Raw genomic sequence first — 21,414 nt, 5'->3', positions numbered from 1 at the left:
TAAACTTACAATTAAACTAAATATGTCAAATCAGCAACAAATTGTGAAGTGATCGTTAACATTACTGTTGTTGCTTAAACTCCAATTACATTTTAAACACAAAAACCTCATGGCTTTAAAGCATGATTGGCTACTTCTTTCGCATCCATGCTAAGGATTGAACTTTCATTCAGTTATGCGAGTGAAGTATCAATATTTTTCAAAGTTATAAGTCCAAGGCACTCGAAAAAAAGTAAGAAATTATTTGAAAAGCCTTTATTAACATGGCTATTCCATTAAAACTACACCAATGCGTTTTACCAAACACTTGCTTTCATCAGACCCTGATTTATTATTGTGCTGTTTATTTTTGTATCCCTTACCCAAAGAGCACCAACACATTAATTACCCCTGTAGCACTTTTTGTTTGATTTTGGACATTTACAGTATATACAGTTCAATTCAGAATTCTTAGACCCCCTGAATTATTAGCCCCCTGTTTATTTTACCCCCCAGTTTCTGTTTAATGGAGAGATTTTTTTTAGGCAAGGTATTATATAATGATGGTTTGTTCTGTAGACTATCGAACTAAATAGGTTAAAGGGGCTAATAATTTCGTCCTTGAAATGGCTTTTAAAAAACTTAAAACTGCTTTTATTCTAGCTGAAATAAAACAAATAAGACATTCTACAGAAAAGAAATTTTCAGACTGGTTCAGAAGAGCAGCGAGACCAAACAGTAGATGATTGGGGGAAAAGGTTGCATGATCTGAGCTTTGATTTCTGCCACAACTTTCAGAATTTGGTGTAAAAATAGGTAAGCTTGTACCCTGCCTGCCTTGTATTAACAGTTGAGGTTGAAAAACATTGGTGGTGTAATGTTTTTTTTTGTATTGACCTTATTCTTCATGTATGAACAGATGCAGCTTTTGAAATGTTTTAGGCTTGAGAGTTCCTGTATCGTTCACTTTCATTTCTTTTTAGATGTTAAAAACAGCTTGTTATACTGCCTGATGTTGCAAACTGAAAGATAGATAGATGGATAGATAGATAGATAGATAGATGGATGGATGGATGGATGGATGGATGGATGGATGGATGGATGGATGGATGGATGGATGAGCACAGTATATTTATTTAATGATGGTCATCTCCAGCAGGATAGCAGGCCATGTCACTAAGGTCAGATCATCTCAAACTGGTTTCTTAAATGTGACAGTTCACTTCTCAAATGGCTCCACAGTCAGCAGATCTCAATCCAGCAGAGCACTGGAATGGGAGATTGGCATCATACATGTGTACGTGTGCAGTCGACAAATCTGCCTCAACTGCATGATGCTATCATCTCACAGACCATAATCTCTGTCAAAATAAGGCACTTCTGAAGGCAAAATAGGATCAATTCATTACTAACAAGGGATACCTAATAAAGTGGCTCATGAAAATATAATTTGATTACTAAACAATTAGATTTTTTTAAGATAGTAGTGGAGGACGCTTAGTGTTATCTATGTTCCTGGAGCAACATTCCATTCAGCTAATCAGTTTTACAAGTTTACAGTTTGTTAAGTTTAAGCCTACACTTATGGTTGTGCTTCTATTACATCGTTGTTATCCATCTAATAATCTTCACTGATTTTGGGAATGATTTACAGTTAGCTTTAGAGGTTAGGGTTTAGATATGGATTACATTTTCGAACAGGAATGATGTTCTAGGATCCACATGGATGTTAATGTACGTGTAGACATTACATATAAATCTAATGTATGATCCTTATATACACTTTAGAAGAAAATATAATTATAAGAAATGTAGGATATTTGGAGCAGACTAATTCTTTATTTTTAAAGCTGAAACGTGTGTGACATTCTGTTCTGTGCAAATTTGGCAAAATCACACCCATCTATGTACAGTAGATATGAAAACAAGAGGAATATAGATGACAACATCACAATACTAAAAGTTGAACATGTTAAATAATCTAATTTAAACTATAGTTTCTCAGTAATACTATTTATGCTAAAAACATTACATTGCATTAAGAAAGTAAAAAGTCTTTTAAACATTCTGCATTGTATTGTATCGTTGCCTTTATTTTGTACTGCTAGTTTTCTCATCTGACTCTCATGTCTTCTATTTGGTTCTGTTGCAGTCTGACTGTTGGTTTTCCAGTAGTGAAGCGTATTTTCTTTTCTTCTGCAGGGTCTGGATGGGGAGCCGGCCGCTGTTGGTATCAATAATCAGCTGGTTTTATCTGCACTTGTCACGCACTCTGAGCTCGAATGGCTACAAACCTCAGGCTTGGTCAGAACAGGATGTGCTGGGAAAGCGAGATTAAGCACTTTGCAGAGAAGGGAATATCCTACACACTTTGCTTCTATTTAAATGCCCTGTCTGCTTGCTGAGTGTCTTCTTGCCAATAATGCAATGGTGTTTTTACCTGTCACTATTTTACCAAATGTCAGTGAATGTGTAAGCTGATAGAAAGGCAACAGTAACTCAAATAACCACTCGTTACAACCGAGGTAAGCAGAAGAGCATCTCTGAACTCACAACAGGTCCTTGAGGCAGATGGGCTACAGCAGCAGAAGACCACACCTGGTGTCACTCCTGTCAGCTAAGAATAGGAAACTCAGGCTACAATTCAGTTCAGGCTCACCAAAATTGGACAATAAAAGATTGGAAACACATTGCCTGGTCTGATGAGTCTCCGCTTCTGCTGCCACACTTGGATGGTAGGGTCAAAATTTGGTGTCAACCACATGAAAGCATGGATTCATCCTGCCTTCTATCAGCGGTTCAGGCTGGTGGAGTAATGGTGAGGGGGATATTTTCTTGGCACACTTTTGGCCCATTAGTACTAATTGAGCATCATGTCAACGCCACAGCCTACCTAAGTATTGTTGCTGACCATGTTCATCCCTTTATGACCAGATCTATGATCTTCTGATGGCTACTTCCAGCAGGATAGAGCACCATGTCATAAGGCGCAAATCATCTCAGACTGGATTCTTGAACATGGCAATGAGTTCACTGTACTCAAATGGCCTCCACAGTCACCAGAGCTCAATCCAATGGAGCACCTTTGGGATGAGGTGGAACGGGAGATTGGCGTCATGGATGTGCAGCCTACCAATCTGCAGCAACTGCATGATGCTGTCATGTCAATATGGACTAAAATCTCTGAGGAATATTTCCAGTACATTTTTGAGTCTATGTCACAAAGGGTTAAGGCAGTTCTGAAGGCAAAAGCGGGCCCAAACCGGTCCTAGCTATGTGTACCTAATAAAGTGGCCGGTGAGTGTATGTGTTTATGCTTGTACAGAATATATGTAGGAATGTACATGTGAGTACCCCACTCAGATCTCCAAAAACTAGGCCTAAATTAATAAAATAACTTAAATCACGGTCCAAAAAATAGTACACCTAAATTAATATGTTTGGAAAAAAAGATATTGTATTATATTTAATCCATAAAAATATAGAATGTTTATTGATATTTTGTACTTTGCATTTATTTATTTATTTATTTTTTGCAATACCTCATTTTAATTTATTTACATACTTCTATTCTTAATGATGTTCGGTGAAAACTCTTATTTTAAATAATATAACTGTTTAATAAAGTTTAATAATAATAAATTTTTATCTATCTATCTATCTATCTGTCTGTCTGTCTGTCTGTCTGTCTGTCTGTCTGTCTGTCTGTCTGTCTACAGTGCTTAGCATATATAAGTACACTCCTCACAAATCTATCTTTAAATTCATATTTTTAATAGGAAGCTATACAATATTATACTTGTGCATATACATTAGATTAGTCAGTACTGAAGCCAAATCTGTAGCTTATCCAACAAAATAACTCACAATAGCGTCCAAAAACCAGCACAGCTAAAATTTATGTTATAGAAAAAAATAAATTACAAATTTTAAAAAAGAGGAAAAGACAAGCAAAAAATAATAATAATAATAATAATGATATTTTTGAAATATTTTGCTTTAATTTAATTGTATTATCTTTCAATTATCTTTCAATTTTAGTTTGGTGACTGAAATATTATTGAAATAAATATATCCGTTTAAAAAAAATCTGTTTTGTTCATATGCACCAATATATATTACCCATATTCACTAAGAAATGGATAACAATATTTATTTTCAAGATTTGATGTACTCGTATACGCTGAGCACTGTATCTATCTATCATGTATGTATGTATGTATGTATGTGTAATATAAACAATACTGTTAAAGGTTTAGTAATTGTGGAATTTATTTGTTGTTTTTTGTTTATATATATATATATATATATATATATATATATATATATATATATATATATATATATATATATATATATACAGAGTAGTCATATATCTGAGCAGTTATGAAGTAGAAAAATATAAGCAATTTTGGATTTTGTTACAAGCCTACAAATAATCTTTTGCACATAAAATATATAGCATGTCTAATACAGTTCAGCAGCCTATAGACAACAGAGTATTACAGCAGATCATACAGTGCTATAATAGTTCATATATATATATATATATATATATATATATATATATATATATACACACATACACACAGTATATATATACAATATATATATACACAGTATATATATATACAATATATATAGTTGAAGTCAGAATTATTAGCCCTCCTGTTTATTTTTCCCCAATTTCTGTTTAATGGAGAGAAAAAATATAACACATTTCTAAACATAATAGTTTTAATAACTGATTTTTAATAACTGATTTATCTTTGCCATGATGACAGTAAATAATATTTGACTAGATATTTTTCAAGACACTTCTATACAGCTTAAAGTGACATTTAAAGGTTTAACTAGGTTAATTCATGTAACTAGGCAGGTTAGGGTAATTAGCCAAGCTATTGTATAACAATGGTTTGTTCTGTAGATTATCGAGAAAATAATTAGCTTAATGGGGCTAATAATTTTTATTTTAAAATGGTGTTTAAAAAAATTTAAACTGTTTTTATTTAAGCCGAAATAAAACAAATAAGACTTTCTCCAGAAGAAAAATCATTATCAGACATACTGTGAAAATTGCCTGAATCTGTTAAAGATCATTGAAAAAAAAATTCAAAGGGGAGCTAATAATTCTGCCTTCAACTGTGTATATATATATATATATATATATATATATATATATATATATATATATATATATATATATATATAGAAACAAGCAAATCAATAACCATAACACATACTATTCATGTTAATTAACAAACCCTGAAATTTCCCTTCAGGAATCCCCTAACTGAAAAGGACCCGAGGGACACAAAATACATTTCCTTTCTGACCACACGATCATGCGCCAGAAATGAAATATCACATTCAACTTAAAATAGACTTGGATAGATGTCCAGAATAGTTTCTCTTCCTGTGACCCACTGTAAGATTCCACTGTGAGACAGTATTTTATTAGGAAGTAGGTTGCAGGAACACAATGGAGGTTGCCTTCTTGCGTTTATTAGTTAATTATAGATTAATGCTAAGAAGTCCATAATAACAAGGCACAGACTTCAACAATGCCATGGTGAGAATCAGGAAATGGTATCAAAGAGCACGGTGATTAAGAAGAACAATAAAGTGCTGTAAGATCATACTGTACAAATTTCTCATTATATGACCATTACATAGTGACATTAATAATGCAGCATAGGGCTGGTTTGAGCTAAAGGACACTAGGCAAAAAAGTACTTTTAGCAAAATGCAGTCATTTAAAATATAGCAGAGCAGTTCTTAATGGCTAGTTCACCCCAAAAAATGAGAATTATTTATGGATCCTTCATTTTTCAAAAACCTGGTTAAGTTTCTATCACCTGTTGAACACAGATATGTTGAAATAAGTAGCCATTGACTTCCATAGTATTAGTTTGTTTCTACTATGGATGTAAGTTGCTTACAACATTGTTCAAAATATCCCCTTTGGTGTTCAGCAGAATAAAGAAACTCAAACTTTTTGAGAATGAGTAGGGGCCGGCACGGTGGCTCAGTAGTTAGCACTGTCACCTCAAAACAAGATGGTCGCTGGTTTGAGCCCCAGCTGTACCAGTTGACATTACTGTGTGGAGTTTGCATGTTCTCCCCATGTTTGCGTGGGTTTCCTCCAGGTGCTCCGGTTTCCCCCACAGTCTAAAGACATGCTCTATAGGTGAATTGGATTAACTAAATTGGCCATAGTGCACTCTCAGAAATAAAGGTACGCGAGCTTCACTGGGGTGGTACCTTTTCGAAAGGTACAATTTTGTACCTAAAAGGTCCATATTAATACCTCTAGGGATATTAGTACCTTAAAAAGTACAAGAGTGTTCCTCTTGAAATTTGTGGTATGTGCACTGGGTTGTGGCTAGAAGGGCAGCCGCTGCATAAACATATGCTGGAATATTTGGTGGTTCATTCTGCGAACCCTCATAAATAAGCCGAAGGAAAATTAATAACAGAATAAGTACATTTTCATTTTTGGGGGTCAACTATCCGTTAATAATGTTTAAAGTTTTTTTTTTTTTATGTTAGTGTAAACTACAATCATAACTGCACATAAAACAAGTGATCGCAATATAATTGAAATCACTTTCAAAGAATTTATTGCAAACAGTGTTTCACATTGGCTTGTTAAACTCCTCACTGAATCCAAACAAGCAGGTTGAGAAAAACTTGTAACTTTCGTGTCAGTCCTAACAGTTCTGTGTGAACGAGGGTTAAATGTATCATTTTGGTTTTGGTCTGAACCAAATGACCATAAGAAAAAATCACAAGTGTGAACGCTCTAAATATGTGTCGTCTAGCTACTGTAGAATTGCTATTTGGTAACATACAGGCTGTATCCGAAATCACCCCCTATATTCTCATTCCCTACATAACAAGGTTATTATAGATAACGAAAACGAATGAAAAGACTAAACTTAAAAATCATTTTCATTAACTGAAATAAAAATAAAAATGTTTTTTTTTTAAACTAGAACTTACTGAAACTGTAGTGTACATACAAAACTAACTGAAACTAACTAAAATTATAGCAAAAACGTCCTTCGTTTTCGTCTTTATAAATGTGTTTAATACATAATCTTACTGCATGCCTTTTTAGAAGTAAATCTGTTTACTTTGCGCTGCCCTGTTTGACCCGTACGACACCTCAGAGACTGTAATCATAATTAAAATGATTACTTTAACACATATGTGCCCAATAATTGGTTTTATTTCCATATTAGTGATCATGATTGTGAACGAATCTTTTTAACCGGATCTTTTAAGTGAAGATGCATAGAACTAGTTCACCAAATCAAACTGAATCATTTGAAATGGTTCACATCTCCAGTTAGCACTCTTATCCACAAACTACTACTTTTTAACATGCCCGATACCCCCCTCTGACTCGAAATAAACCAATGTATACCGAGTTATACAGTTATTAGAACAGTAGACTGGGATTGGATTTGAGAAGCAATGAACCGATAACTGCGCATGCGTGATTCAGTGAACTGAACACAAACAGTAGAACATGACAGCCCGCTGTGACTGAACAAATCTTGAACAACTGCAGCGCGGGTAAACTGAGGGCCTAAATGAAAGGATGTGGCGAAACTCAAGTTTATTTCATAACAAAAAATCGTAATGAAATTTGAATCAAGCGTGAATTAAGTGAATCGTGCTACCATTGGGTTGCAAAATGTAATTGTAAGAAACCTTTCAGATCATGGTAATGTTTTAGCCCACTGAAATTAAGATTGGGACTACATAGATTTGGTATGTTGAGTTATGGTATATTTTGCTCATATATATTTTGTATATATTGGGCTGTTGTATTTGAATTTGAGGATGAGTAGATGATAGTAGTGGTAGATGATAACATCAGTGACCATGTGTCCTTTCAAAAAACATATGGTTGAGTTTATATTATACAATAGTTATTCTGAATATTTTGAATCTTGCACCTAACAAATATACAACTAAAACTAATACTGGAACAAATAAAAACTAAACTAAAACTAAGCAATTTCAAAATATAGAAACTAATAATAATTAGTAAATCTGCCTCTAAAAACTATTTAAAACTAAATGAATTTGAAAACAAAAAGTCAAAACAAAATTAAAGAAAATTCCAAAACTATTATAACCTTGCTACATAAGTCCACGTAAATGAATGTATGAAAACGAATGGGTTGACTTTTATGCTTTGCTGGTTAATAAATCTCTTAGATGGATCAGATTTTTAATACGATTTTGGTCAGATCCTGTGATAGTTATCGAACTCCTAGCAAGCTGTCAGTTAGTAATGAAACAAAGTATTTTGATTGCTGTCATGTATGCAAATGCTAATTTAACATTTAATTTTCTTCAGAAACTTTAGAATTCTGCTGTGGATGCCATCTGGTGGTGCCACATGGTAAGTCATTCGGCACTGAAAATCTCACAGTGCGTTATGAGTAGTCTCAAGCCCAGTGGTCTCAAACTGAATTACTGGAGGGCCGCAGCTCTGCACAGTTTAGCTTTAAATCTATTCAAACACAGTTGATCTAAATAATCAAGGTGTTCAGGACTATTCTTGAACACATTGATTAGTTGGATCAGCTGTGTTTGATTAGGGTTGGAGCTGCGGCTCTCCAGGAATTGAGTTGGAGACCAATGCTAGTCATTTGTAGCAAAATAGCCTACGTTTTACACAGAATTAATACCGGAGATATTCTGTGGTTTTATATTTCTAATGGTGCGCTGACATATCCCTCCATTTGTAGAGAGACCCCTCGAAATGATGCCTACAGTCTGTCTGCGAGTAAACGAAATATATTAAATGAAAATACAAAGGCCTATGCAAATAAAATGTAATGCTAACATGTAGTTTGTTAGTTTTGTTTGTCTCCATTTTAATCGCTTCGTGGTGATGGTGATGGTGGTCTGTTTTATCTGCCTGCTTCTGATTTGACTTCCTAATCTTCCTGCTGAACTGGGCGGGTTGTGCGAATTTTTTATTTTTATTTTTTTATTTTATTATTATTATTTTTTCGAGGTGTTCTGGGGGCGGGGTGTACGTGCTGCACTGCGAGCTATTAGCCTGATAGTGGAAACGCGGCATGATTTCACCCTCACTGCTCAATCTCCTGCCCGATAAAATTCCTAGCTAGCACTGGCCCGACAGTGGAAACGCGGCTACTGTGTGGCCATCAGTTGTGCATTTGCTATTGAGGTGCACTACAGAACGTCCACTATGGTTTCGGACACCAATACAAATGGTGCACTCTTTAAGGGTTTATGAGAGCCATTTCGGATACAACCACAGATTTCTTGACTGAATAAACGCTATGCATGTAAATCTGTCAGAACTCATTAACGTCAAACATTGAAGCTTGTATTCGTCTGAGTAAAGTAAAACAGCACACAAAGTCCTTTTCTGTAGCTTTTGCTTCCCGTGATATAGCGAAAATCAGTGCATCACGTAGTTACAGTAATGAATGAGTGTGTTTTTGTTTCTGCAGCTCAATCAGAGCTAGAAAACGTTTTTGCCTGAGCATGACATTTATAAATACAGTGATACGAGTAGATGTGACATTCTTCAGTGTTTGTTTTCTTAGCCGCCTTCATTTGGCAAAGTCCTGTGCGTTGATTTCACTTCAATCACATTTCAGTCTCTTTTCTGTTGGAGTCTGAGATGTTCCTACCAAGCTGTCCAGCAGGTCTGAGCTGTCGCGAGCTGTGACAGACACTTTAAAAGGTTTGGGTTTGAGTGTAAGCCCGTATTCGTAGTCCATATTAGGAGTGCTTTCAGCTTTAAAACTACACTGATGGACCAGCACAGACGTGAAGAGGAAAAGCTGTATTTTTGACACGTCTTCTCCAATGCATCTTCGCTTGCCGAGTGAGAAGATGAGCACGTTGGTGGTCAGGTCTTTGTTGAGGGATCCGTCCTCATCTAGAAAGCGCTGTGGGTTGAACACCTCAGGTTGATCCCATTTTGTTGGGTCGTGATTCAAAGACCATTGGTTGACAAAAATGACTGTGTCTTTGGGAATGGGGTAACCGTTGATGGATGTGTCTTTGGTCGTGCTGTGGGGAATCGTCAAAGGGGTGAATGAAGTAAATCGCATGACTTCATAGATGAAGGCCATCAGGTATGGAAGATGAGGCTGGTCTGCGATGGTTGGAAGACGACTGCGATCCACTACCCTGTCCACGTCCTCCTGGAGACGCTTCTGGATTTCTGGATACCTGCAATGTAAGTAAAGATCTTTTTTAAAGATGTTTCAACTTTCTATTGCATGAGTTTACTATGCACTATTGTAAATAGAGATTCTGGCATGGTTCCATTAACATGGTTTTTAAATAACTTTACTGAAAAGTTCTTCCTCTTTAAGTGGTTCTCCTTTTTTTTTTTTTTTTTTTTACAATCTTTCATTTTAATTCAATTTATCTTTATAACCAATGTAGATTGTACACTACCTGAGTAGTTTTAGGAAAAACAAATAATAACTTGACTTCTAGAAGTCTAGTTTCAACTGGGATCAACGACTCGACTTTTGTCAGGTGGTGTACATTGTGTCAGTGCAGCTCAACACTGAAGTTCTAGTAAATTTTAAGAGGGTAAAGAATTTTTGGCTGGAGATTCATTATCATTTCTGTTCATGAATAAAACATGGCTGCATTTTTAAAAGTCAATATTCTAAAATGTGGTTTTCACAATGATGCCAGTGAATTCCTGGAGCTCCTTTTTGTAAGCTTACTTGTTCAAAAAAATAATTAAGGCCACAAGACTTATATTTAGAGACTGCAAGACTAGAAATGGGTGTCAGATAAAAAGGAAATGTGAAAAATGTTTTGAGGGTCCTCCAGGTAACAGCACTGCCTTTGCCACAAATGTAGGCTATTTTTAAATAATTGATGGCATCAATGGTTCCTTCAGGAAATTTAACATCCCTTTCCATTCCCCAAAAATGTTTGTAACATGGAAAAGTTTTCTTTAGATTATTTGGAACCTTGCATTTGAACTTTTTGAGCAATGAAAAGGTTTTACACTTTTAGTTCCAAATTGTAAATTGGTGATTTCAAGAAAAAACTTTATCAATCTTAGATTTTTTTCCCATACAAAAAGTTATTTATAGCTGAAAAGTTTTTTGTTTTTTTTAATTCTTTTAAATTAATTATTTTAATCAGTGTTCTTAATATTACGAGAGAAAAAAATATTTTCTCAGTTGATTCTTTGGCATACTTTTATGAGTGTAAATTATTTAAGGCCATTTTTGGTAAGAATCTTTTTTGTCGCGTCGAAACTGCGTTTTTGGGAGTGCACGTTTTGTGCATTTCTTCGTGGAAAGTTTTAATGAAATGTTTTTTTTTTTTTTTAATAGAACCGTATTTGCGAATAGTTTTTTTTTCTGTATTAGTATCCTGCATGAAGTTGTCATTACGTGCTGAGTTTCACAGAGTGGCCTACATGTTTAAAAGTGTTAGTGGGTCAGGTTTCATTTCATGTTGCTGTAACCTGCCCTCATTATTTGCTGCCAGTACCTGCACGGAAGAGTTATATAACGCACGAGAGCTGTTTGGTGCTTTTCAGATCTGTCCGTCTCTTGCGGACGATCTTAGTTTCCGCACTGCGCACTTTACATGCAGCTCAGTTCAGCAAAATGCAACCAAACAGTGCTTTCATGACAGCTTTGTCATTCCAGAAAGATTGATTTTAGATATTGTTTTTCTGTGCAATGTTAAAGGATTTAAGATGTATTATTGTCCCTCTTTTGCGTGTTGATTTAGTATCAAATAAAAAAAGAGCAACATAAGTCTATTAGCCTATTCCAGAGAGCTAAATTTGTCCTCCTGCAAGTTTTAATTTTTTTAAAGTTTAGGTTTTCAACTTAAAGTTTATACGAGTCTGTTATAGGACTACAAAAGCCAGTTATTTAACCAGAATTAAAAATAATAGGCTATAGCATTTTGATTTTATCAAACATTAAAATGTAGGATTGCCGTAATCCACCGTTGGGTCAAATATGGGCACACCCGTTGGGTTAAAAATTGTAATTTAAAGTTAATAATTAAAAAAAAAACATTCTGTTTGTTCTGAATTTAACCAACATTATGATGACTACTCAATGTTTACTTAGTAAATATTAGTATTAATATTTGTGTGTTAAACCGATTGATTTTCAATAAGTATACTTCATATAGGGCTAAATTTAATTGTAAATGTAATGTTTTATATAATATTATTTACCTGACAAGTAGCAGGATGATCCACTGGAGAGCTGTAGACAGAGTGTCTTGACTGGCCCCGAAAATATCTGAGATGGTCGGTGGCACAAACTCCTTATCCAGAGAGACCCCCGAGCCCCCGGACAGCCCCTTGTCCAGAGCGACGATGAAGGCATCAGTCATATCACGGACGTGGCTCGGTGAAATGGTCTTTCGGTGCTCCGAAACTTTCAATTCAATGAACGCGCAAAACTCCTTGTTGAGCTCTTTAAACTGGTCAAAGAGGGTTCTGATGGGGTTTGGGAAGTACTGCATCCAGGGCATCACATCCACCATGCTCCCGGCTCCGACTGTTTTGGTGAACTGGTCGTTTCTGCCCACCACCTGCTGGAACTCCGCGTCATCGTACGCGTACCGGTTCCCAAAGCACACGGCGCTCATCGTGTTCGCCACCGACACCACTAAATACCGGTGCGGCTGGAAAAACTGCTGCTCGCGGGATTTATTGAGAAAAAGACGGATGAGCTCTCCGATCTCGCTTACGATGTGCTTCTCGAATGTCTGCTTGGTTTGGATGTTGGCTGTGGAGAAATTTCTGACGGTGCTCTGCGCGACTTTCCGGTGCAGTTTCCACCAAGGGGTGTAGTTACCGAAAGCCATGCTTTTCCCGTTAGACACGAACCGGAATGAAGCAAAGTCGGGTCTGCCTGCAAAATCGGTCGCTTTTTTAACGAGCGCCTCTTTGATCGCGTCTCCGTTTAGAACCACCACATTTCTGCTGCCCAGTTTGATCTGAAACACGTCGCCGTATTTCTGAGCCATTCGGCTTAAGTAAAAATGAGGAGTGTTACCGAGCTGAGCGGCGTTGCCGATGACCGGCCACGAGAACGGACCCGGTACCAGCTGCCGACGCCGGAACATGAGCATTAAACACACCATCAGCGACAGCAACACACTCCGTGTTGACAGCTGAAGGAGGTCTCTCAGAGCCAGCAGGACATCCATCATGTATATATTTGCACGTCTCGGAAATCAATGCAGATTCACATTTGGGTATCAATGGACCAGCTGAGCATCAGAGTTTCAGAGTTCGGGTGGCCAACGCTTTGTGGAGTTTCTGTCGGGCTCGTGAAATTATATAGTCTCGGTGGGATGGTCTGATAAGGTTGAAATGAGCTTTACAAGAATTTATCTACAACTGAATAGCATCACTGAGTCTCCTCCTTTGCTCTCTCTCTCTCTCTCTCTCTCTCTCTCTCTCTCTCTCTCTCTCTCTCTCTCTCTCTCTCTCTCTCTCTCTCTCGCTTTATTGTATCGCCAAAGCATTTCTAAAGTTTACATAAAAAAGAACACACATAGCCTATTAAAACATAGCGGTTGTAGTAAAAAAATATAGCCTATAATTAAAAATACAAAAATTATACATTATTCATATCCATATTATATATCAAATTACTTTCTCTCTCTCTTTGAATGCTTCAGCTGTATATATTTCTATATATATATATATTTTAGAAGATCTCTTGGCAAATATATTCTAATTTCTTTCGGTGCTTTTTACTTTTGTTGGCGCACTTTTGATAAAACGATATTAACCTACCTACTGACCTTTTTTGTATATATGCTAAAAATAGTGTTAAAATTGTGTTAGCTTCAAATAAAGGATGATGCAAAACAGTCGTTTTAAAATAAACGTGGCTCTGTGTTCATTTTTTCGTGTTTTCAATTTCAGAATTGTGCTTATGCATGAATACAATAGCTAATGCTGTCTGTTTTAAGAGCGTGATGCTGGCGTACTGGGAAAATGCAATGCAAGATATTTTTATAAAGGATTTTTTCCCACCTGTTGCCACTAGGAGGACCTCATTTCCAAATTGCACAAGATTAAAATGAATACAAGGAATATGAGAACCTAAATAAATTCATTATTAATAATAAGTTATTTCTGCTTCCAATGATATAGGCTAGCTTGTTTGGAATTTCATAATATGGTTTAACAAATGTAAATGTAAGCAATGTAAGATTACTTCTTCTTGTTTAAATTATGAATGCATTGGTCTATTTAGAATTACTGTCTGAAAATTAGATCAGATTTGCATATATAAATTCTATATTTATTTTTCCTTCGGGAAACTAAGACTAACTGTCATTATATTTGGTGTGAAAGCATATCATTCTCACCATCCGTTTTAGCAAAGAAGCAAAAACAACAACAACAACAACAAAAATAATAATCATCATTATCATCATCAAAACGTGAATATCTAATTTAATGTCGAGTGAGTCATCTTAAAAATTCGATAAATACTTTTTGGTTTTTACAATTAAAATCCATTTCACTGTATACAGACTCTTTGAAAGTTTATTTGACACATAAACTAAAATCAACATCAAACCCTAATTATACCAATGTAACTTACAAATGCGTATGTAAACGTAAAATATTAAGATGGATTAATAATGACTGAATTCTTGTAAAAACAAAGCTCAGCGAAAGAGAGCAGCGGCATCTCGAGCGTTCAGTACCACGGACAGCGCGCGCGCTTCTGCACTGATCACGGCACGTCAGATCACTTATCAGCATTACTGAGCCTCCTGACTTAAGTTCAAATAGGCTATTAAAAAGAAGAAATTAAGATTAAATTGTATATACATAACATACATAGACAAAGCACAGTTGTTAATCAGCACTTGAAAGCAATGAAAGCATTTGTCCGCAAATAGCCTAAAATAGCCTATTATTTGTTTCCACATTTCAAAACAGCCGAAAAAATTTTGTCATCAAAATATTATTTTTTAAAATTGTTATAGTTTACGTTTTTTCTTCTTGTTGTTGTTGCTTTTGTTTTTTAAACCGTAAGATATGCTATTGGAGTATTTCAAACTTGCCTATTGTTTATTTTCGTGCCAGTTAATTTTCTTAGTAAATAAATGCATAAGCTTTTCTGCAAGTATATTTCTACGCACAAATCGAGTATTATAATGCAAAATTAATGTATTTTTAATTAATGTTTTTTAATAATATAATTGTTATTTAATTTGCCGCAAATGTTTTTAAAAACGGCAGTGACGCCTTAGTTTTGATAGAAAATTTAACAGATAGGTTAATGAATTACTTTATATTCATATAATTCTTATTATCATATTCTCATATGATTGAAAAATGAACAACCATCAGTGAAACAAAACGTATAAAACGTAAATGGGAACAATCATGCATGCATGCAAAGAGCAGTCGGCGAGATTATGGGGAATTTTATGTTTTTTTCGTTTGCATGATTCATATTTATAAACTTGATTTTTGAGCTTACGCTTGAGCACAAAAAAGTTATTGTTTTTTTTATTTACTTGTTTGGAACCACGTATCCCACACTGTAAAATATGATATGATCAATTAGTTTTCATAGCATATATTTTAGGTCATATTTACTTATTAAACTTAATCATGTTCTAATTTAATTTTATGAGTACGGCAAGCTGTTTTAAGTCACCTTACAAGTTCAATGGACTCATAAGGTTAATTTTAATCATCTTAAAAATTAAGGCAAACAGGATTTTTTACAGTGTAGTTTAGATTGATTTTCTATTATTATTTCTATTAGATTTTCATATTAAGTCCTTGCGTCTTTTGTATTGTAATTAAATACAATATTAATTGATTTGTAAATTAAATGTATTTAATTTAATCTATTTTCGTTTAATTAACATGGACTTTTGTCACCCTCTGAACAGATTCGGGACCCTCAGGCCTTTCTACTACATCAAAGACCAAGACCATGCCGAGACAGGCCCTAAAACACACAGAGACAAACGCACGCACGCAACGCTTTTCTGTGGTCCAGGTGTTTCCTGATAATTGAAAAGCTGTACATTGTCATTTTTACCTGTTTTATATGTAGAGTTGTGTCACATTGACGGCCTGTTGGCCTGTGAGAGAACTTATAGGGATCAAAAGACCCGTATCCATCTTATTTTCCGACTCAGAAGTCTTGTAAATAGTCAACACTTTCGATTCATCTAACATCACAGAATAGCAAAGTTTTTTTTATTTTTTAAACCCGCAACGCAAACCAGTCGTTTGTAAATTAACCTCGGTTATTCACGAATCGTTCACAATAATAGACGACAATAATACAAGTTTCTGGCACCGCAGCATCTTGATGTCATATTTCATTTACATTATTTTCTTTTTACTTTATTACATATAGCCTATACAAGACTTCATTCAACAAAACTAGCTTAAGCTTATCATTTTAGTGCGATTTTGGTGCTTTGCCTTATGGTCAATAGCCTATCATCAATTCTTGTTTAACACGTCTTGTTTAAGTTAAAAAAAATAAATAAAAAATAAATAAATAAAAAACTTTTCTGTGAAATGTTTTGCCTTTGTGCGTTGTTTGCTCATTACTACACCCGCATACATGCAGAGCTAAAGTCCAGCATCTTCACATTGGCTTTAGTCTAGTGCGGTTGAATGACATTTGTGCTGGGAGCACTGTACAAATCTGGCGGCAGTATGAATGTGGTCCGTATCCGATATCTAGTGTATATATCTATGCGAACTAGCAACTAAATCAAAAAGTTAGGAATTGTCTTAAGATAGTGTTGCTTATTTCAGCTTATTTTAAATAAGTTGTTTAAATAAAAGGCAAACTTTTTTTTTTTTTGAGTGAATGGATGAAGCCGGAAACCTCTTACATCTAAATTAAAAATAGCTGCAGCTGTTCTTCTTCTTCTTTACAAAAAAAGGTAAGCACAAATGTAAAAGGTAAGGCTTGCCGCTGTAAATCAGTATTTTAAGATGGTAAATTAAAAGATATGCACACAGAGTGCAATTTATAACCTATATGCCTATAACAAACTGTTTTATAACAAAAATTGTGTAGTACACACTCTTCATGCACAACATTGGGACTATTAATAGTCTAATTTGTTTATTTACAGCTTAGACGTTTTGAGCTTGGATAAAAGAGGGTTCATGCACTGTAAAACCCATCAGTCAGCTTTATCAAATGAAATGAGTGTAGTTTACTCAAAATTTACTGAAACTGGTTTCTACTCATTTGAAAAGAGTTTTGAACTGTGTGTTGAAGGCAATGAGTAACTTAACTTAAATCTAATGGAGTAAGTTCACAGTACTCATATAGATTAGTTTTTTTAAACTCAACTTAAATGGAGTAAGTTCACAGTACCGTATAGATTAGTTTTTTTTTTTTTTAACTCAAATGGTTTGTATAGCCGTCGGTTTCCTCAAACGGTTTGAGTTGCCTTAACTTACTGAGTTTGACTGTACTAAGTTCTCTTCATTTAATTGTTTTTAATGTGCTCAAATTGCTTCTTTTACTCAAATGGATTAAGTTTACTGTACTCATTTAGATTAGTTTTTGAATTTAAATGGTTTGTTGCGTTGCTTTCCTCAAATGGTTTGAGTTACCTTAAATTACTTGGTTTTACAGTGTTGGACAATTATGAAGTTGTGTGCTTTTAACATAGCATTTACACAGCAAATTCATCAGAGTTAAATTCTTGGTGTTGAAGCATTTCAGAGTAAAGTGTTGACGTTAAAGAGTTAGATTTTGATAAATGAATATAATTAGAGTTAGAATTGATTTTATTCAGTGCGAAATCAAGGAGTTATCTTTTCAACACTTGGTGGTGTTATTTCCAACATCCGGGAATTCATGCAGCCCCAGTCACTGAAGAATTTTCCAGACACCATTTGGTGAGTCAAACTACCTAAATGTTGGTATTTTACTGACTTTCTTTAAGGAAATACAGTTGTAAACATATTGTTAAGTTAATAACTTAAGAATGGAGTGACAATTTTAAACTTCTGCGGTTCATTCATGGTCGTTTGTGTATCTAGCTTAACTGCATTACTATTGACTTCTTTTCAAGAATGTTTTTATATGTGCTCACGCATACACAGTGCATAAAAACATCAAATGTACATGTTCAACACATTTCTGTCACGCTTAATGCCATTTTGTGCGTTGTTACCCATTTGTAAAATAAAATCGACACTTCTCCTTTAATTCGAAGCAAACTAGCGAGGGAATCCCCGGAGCCGCCTAGCCTACTCTGCCCGGATGCTAACGGCAACACAGGACGGTTTCCATAAGCTCTGGAGAGTTTCTAAAACATATCTGGTGAGTAAATGAACATATGCTTACTTGTAAAAGGCTTCCTGACTAAAACATATGATTGTTTGTTATTAGTGTATGTTAATTTGGTTATTTTAAACACCGCGGCCCTTTTAAACTGGTTCATTCGTGGCCGTCCATAGACTCGCGTGATAACGTACGCTTGAATTATATTAAGTGTTGACAACCATTAAAGTCGGAATGTTAACATTAATGTCTTTAAATGACCGCGTTTGCACTTTCTCAGACATTTAACGTTACAGAAGTCTCCCGGAAGTTGCGGGACTAACGTTAACGTTATCCCGCAAATGCACAGAGACTCCCAGATGCCCAAGTAGATGCCCGCAAACGAATGATAATCTCCCGGAAATCGCGCGTCTCCCGCATGGTCATTAAACACTTTGCCCACCCCTCTCCACCGCATCCCTCCCAGCTCTTCAGGTACGTCGCGCGCAAGTCACCCCCACCGCTCTTCAGGTACGTCGCGCGCAACTCATCCCATTGCTCTTCAGGTTCTCATCTCTCCCGCTACCTCCCGCAAATCAACTCTGTATCCCCCGAAAATGACTTTTCCCAACTCGGGATGTCTGACGTTAGTAAGTTAGGCTATTTTTGTAGTCAGGAACATCTTAGTCAAGCTTTTTCTCCCGCATGATATTGTGCTTAAAACTATAGGCTAAACTTAGCATGTACTGTACACAACATTTCCGTTTTATTTAAGACAATTTAGTGCGTTGTAAACAGCCACCTGTCTGTAAAATTAATCAACTGATTTATATTTGAGCAGCCTAATGATGATAAAGGTTTGATTTGTAGATTTATTATCAATAATCAACATCTGAATCAAAAGATATCTGAAAAAGTGTGAGGCATACTTTGTGATGTTCATCTCTCTTTTTTATCTGAAGGTTATGCATATGTGTTAGATACTAATGTTTTGTTGTTTTTTAACAGCCACAGTTCTCTATACAATAACACAAGACCCTGTGACGGTGGCTGATTAGAGACGGATGGTGTATTTCCAGAGTTGGTGAAATGACCAAGCACACATACTTGGTCATATGTGGTGATAATAATGAAGGTATGTTTGATAAAGTTCTGTATTTGTTTCACATAAGCTGAGAGGGTATTAGAGCATTAGAGAATAACAAATGACATGAAGGTGATAAGTTTTGTATTGTGGGTGAACTGTTACTTAAATAATGTTTTGCTCTTTGCTTTGCACTTTTCCTCTTCTGCTTATCCTAATATTTTAGATTATATTTGGACCTGAAACATCTGCTAGACTCCAGGAAAGGTGGCCTCAATACTGGACCTGAAAGGGCCTAACAAGTTGAATCTGGTAAAGAAACACACACGCACACACACACACACACACGCACACGCCTACCGAAAACTGTAAGTTTATGAATATTTTTTACACTGTGGCCAATATGTTGGGGAAGTCAGCATCACTAAATGATATAAAAGATTTTAAGATCCTCTAAATTTTGCTCCAAGTGTTGTGTTAAATTCAGGATTCTGGACAGACAGCTGCCTGTTTTTCCAGTTCTAGTCATAGTGGTTAACCTAATTGTTTTTGGAGATCCAACAGTGATGTATGTGTTTTTTCTACTTTTCCATATCCTGTCACCTCAACCAGCTGGGAGAGTCAAGTTGTGGATCATCATGAAGATTTTCAAAAGGTGAGTTTAGATTTCTTGAATGTTCTATTTACTTTAAATGTTCTTTTAAATATATCATAGAATTTGATTGCAATTTGTTTTCAAACATTTTTCTTAGCCATGCTGGAGTTTTGAAGAGTTCTTAGATGAGCATCGCCCTATATCTGTGCATCAGGAACCACCAGACGAGCGATCAGCAGCTGCTACATCGTCATGGATAAAAAGGTCATCCTGTGGCTGGGAAGCACTTCATTCACAGGACATGCTTGATGAGATTTCCTAGCTCCAGTTTGTTTTCACACAAGTTTACAGCATTTATACCTTCATTTAAACTGCTGTGTTTGATATGGAGGACCAAGGAAACACCAGAAGTGAAAGATTTGCATAACAAGTTGTTTAAAATGTAATTTCATAAGAAAACTGAGTTCAGAAGAAAACTATGAGTGACGATATGAACTTTCAAATTGCTCTGATGAAACATCAAGTTTGGACCAAAGGACTGAAACAGCCTTTTTGAGCACTGGTCATACATATTTTGTTGATACTGTCTGTACTAATAAAACATTTAAAGCATATTTGACATTGTTGCATTTTAAAAACTGAATGAATTGTTGAAGTGGTGAATGTTTTCAAATAAAATGTTTTTTCTTTTGTAATTTACAGTCTATTTGACCTTTTTACCATATTTACACCGAAGAGAGTTGAATAAAATAACAATATAATACACCAGGCAGTGTTAAATATAGTTACATTTTTAAATCTGTCCAGAGTTAAAATAAACCCTTACTTCGGTGTCAATGTGCCAACCCTTTTGAAAGTGTTGATTTAACTCTGCTTTGAGTGGACCCCATGAGACACTTTCAAAGTGTTGAAATTAACACCCATAGAGTTGTTTTGGGTCCCCATATTTTGCTGTGTAGCATGACTGGATGCCTTGTCAAGGAAGTCATTCTAATACATATTAGAATGAACTGCTGATGACCTAATCCTCCTAGAAACTGGAAAGACTTGACACATTTCTGAGTCAGATGATTAATTTTAAATCAATTCTTGCGTCTTTCCGATTGGCCAAAATTACAATACAAAAAGAAGCGCCAACTGTGGTGTAGCGACTGCTATATATAAACTAATATAGACAAGGGAACAGCTCAGATTTCAGTTAAGTTTTGCCACAACTATGCGCAGATTGGAAAAAAGGTGTGTGCTTGAGACTGGCTTATCTTCTGTGCTCAGAGCTGTGGAGGAAACAGACGAGCAGGAGGAATGGCCACAGGGCGTTGAGTTGAGTTCTGCAGTCACGCACAGGCACTTTATCATGAGACGTGACATCAGACACAACTCAAACTGCAGGCTTAAAGCTTAAAACCTTTCTTTCTGATGGCTTAGCTGATGAACTCCTGAAGACAAGT

At 35.5% G+C, this 21,414-nt stretch overlaps 1 protein-coding gene and 2 long non-coding RNA genes across 5 annotated transcripts in view; 2 read left to right on the top strand and 1 right to left on the bottom strand.

Moving 5' to 3' along the window:
- The window catches only part of LOC103912033 (uncharacterized), a 6,334-nt gene extending 2,725 nt beyond the window's left edge, over positions 1 to 3,609 (top strand). Inside the window, exons 4-5 of one of the 2 annotated variants that reach the window (XR_012388725.1) lie at positions 2,182 to 2,797; positions 2,914 to 3,609. This is a non-coding gene — a long non-coding RNA (uncharacterized lncRNA). The remainder of the gene's footprint in view (positions 1 to 2,181; positions 2,798 to 2,913) is intronic. The other variant, XR_012388724.1, reaches the window with a different exon arrangement.
- A 2,903-nt stretch (positions 3,610 to 6,512) lies between these two features.
- On the bottom strand, positions 6,513 to 13,392 carry cyp1b1 (cytochrome P450, family 1, subfamily B, polypeptide 1). Of its 2 annotated transcripts, NM_001145708.1 has the most exon segments (3): positions 6,513 to 7,473; positions 9,118 to 10,218; positions 12,221 to 13,392. In NM_001145708.1, coding segments are annotated over 2 exon segments (1,581 nt in total). In that variant the 5' UTR covers positions 13,207 to 13,392; the 3' UTR covers positions 6,513 to 7,473; positions 9,118 to 9,623.
- A 4,479-nt stretch (positions 13,393 to 17,871) lies between these two features.
- On the top strand, positions 17,872 to 20,577 carry LOC141376996 (uncharacterized). Its single transcript, XR_012388723.1, has 6 exons — positions 17,872 to 17,920; positions 18,241 to 18,347; positions 19,296 to 19,422; positions 19,598 to 19,683; positions 19,984 to 20,026; positions 20,124 to 20,577. It is a non-coding gene; the product is annotated as an uncharacterized lncRNA (long non-coding RNA).
- Positions 20,578 to 21,414: the final 837 nt, after the last annotated feature.

The sequence above is a fragment of the Danio rerio genome, chromosome 13 (genome assembly GCF_049306965.1).
Source record: "Danio rerio strain Tuebingen ecotype United States chromosome 13, GRCz12tu, whole genome shotgun sequence".
NCBI classification, from domain to species: domain Eukaryota; kingdom Metazoa; phylum Chordata; class Actinopteri; order Cypriniformes; family Danionidae; genus Danio; species Danio rerio.
Note: the sequence above shows the minus strand (reverse complement) of the source record. Positions and strands in the feature narration are given on the sequence as shown.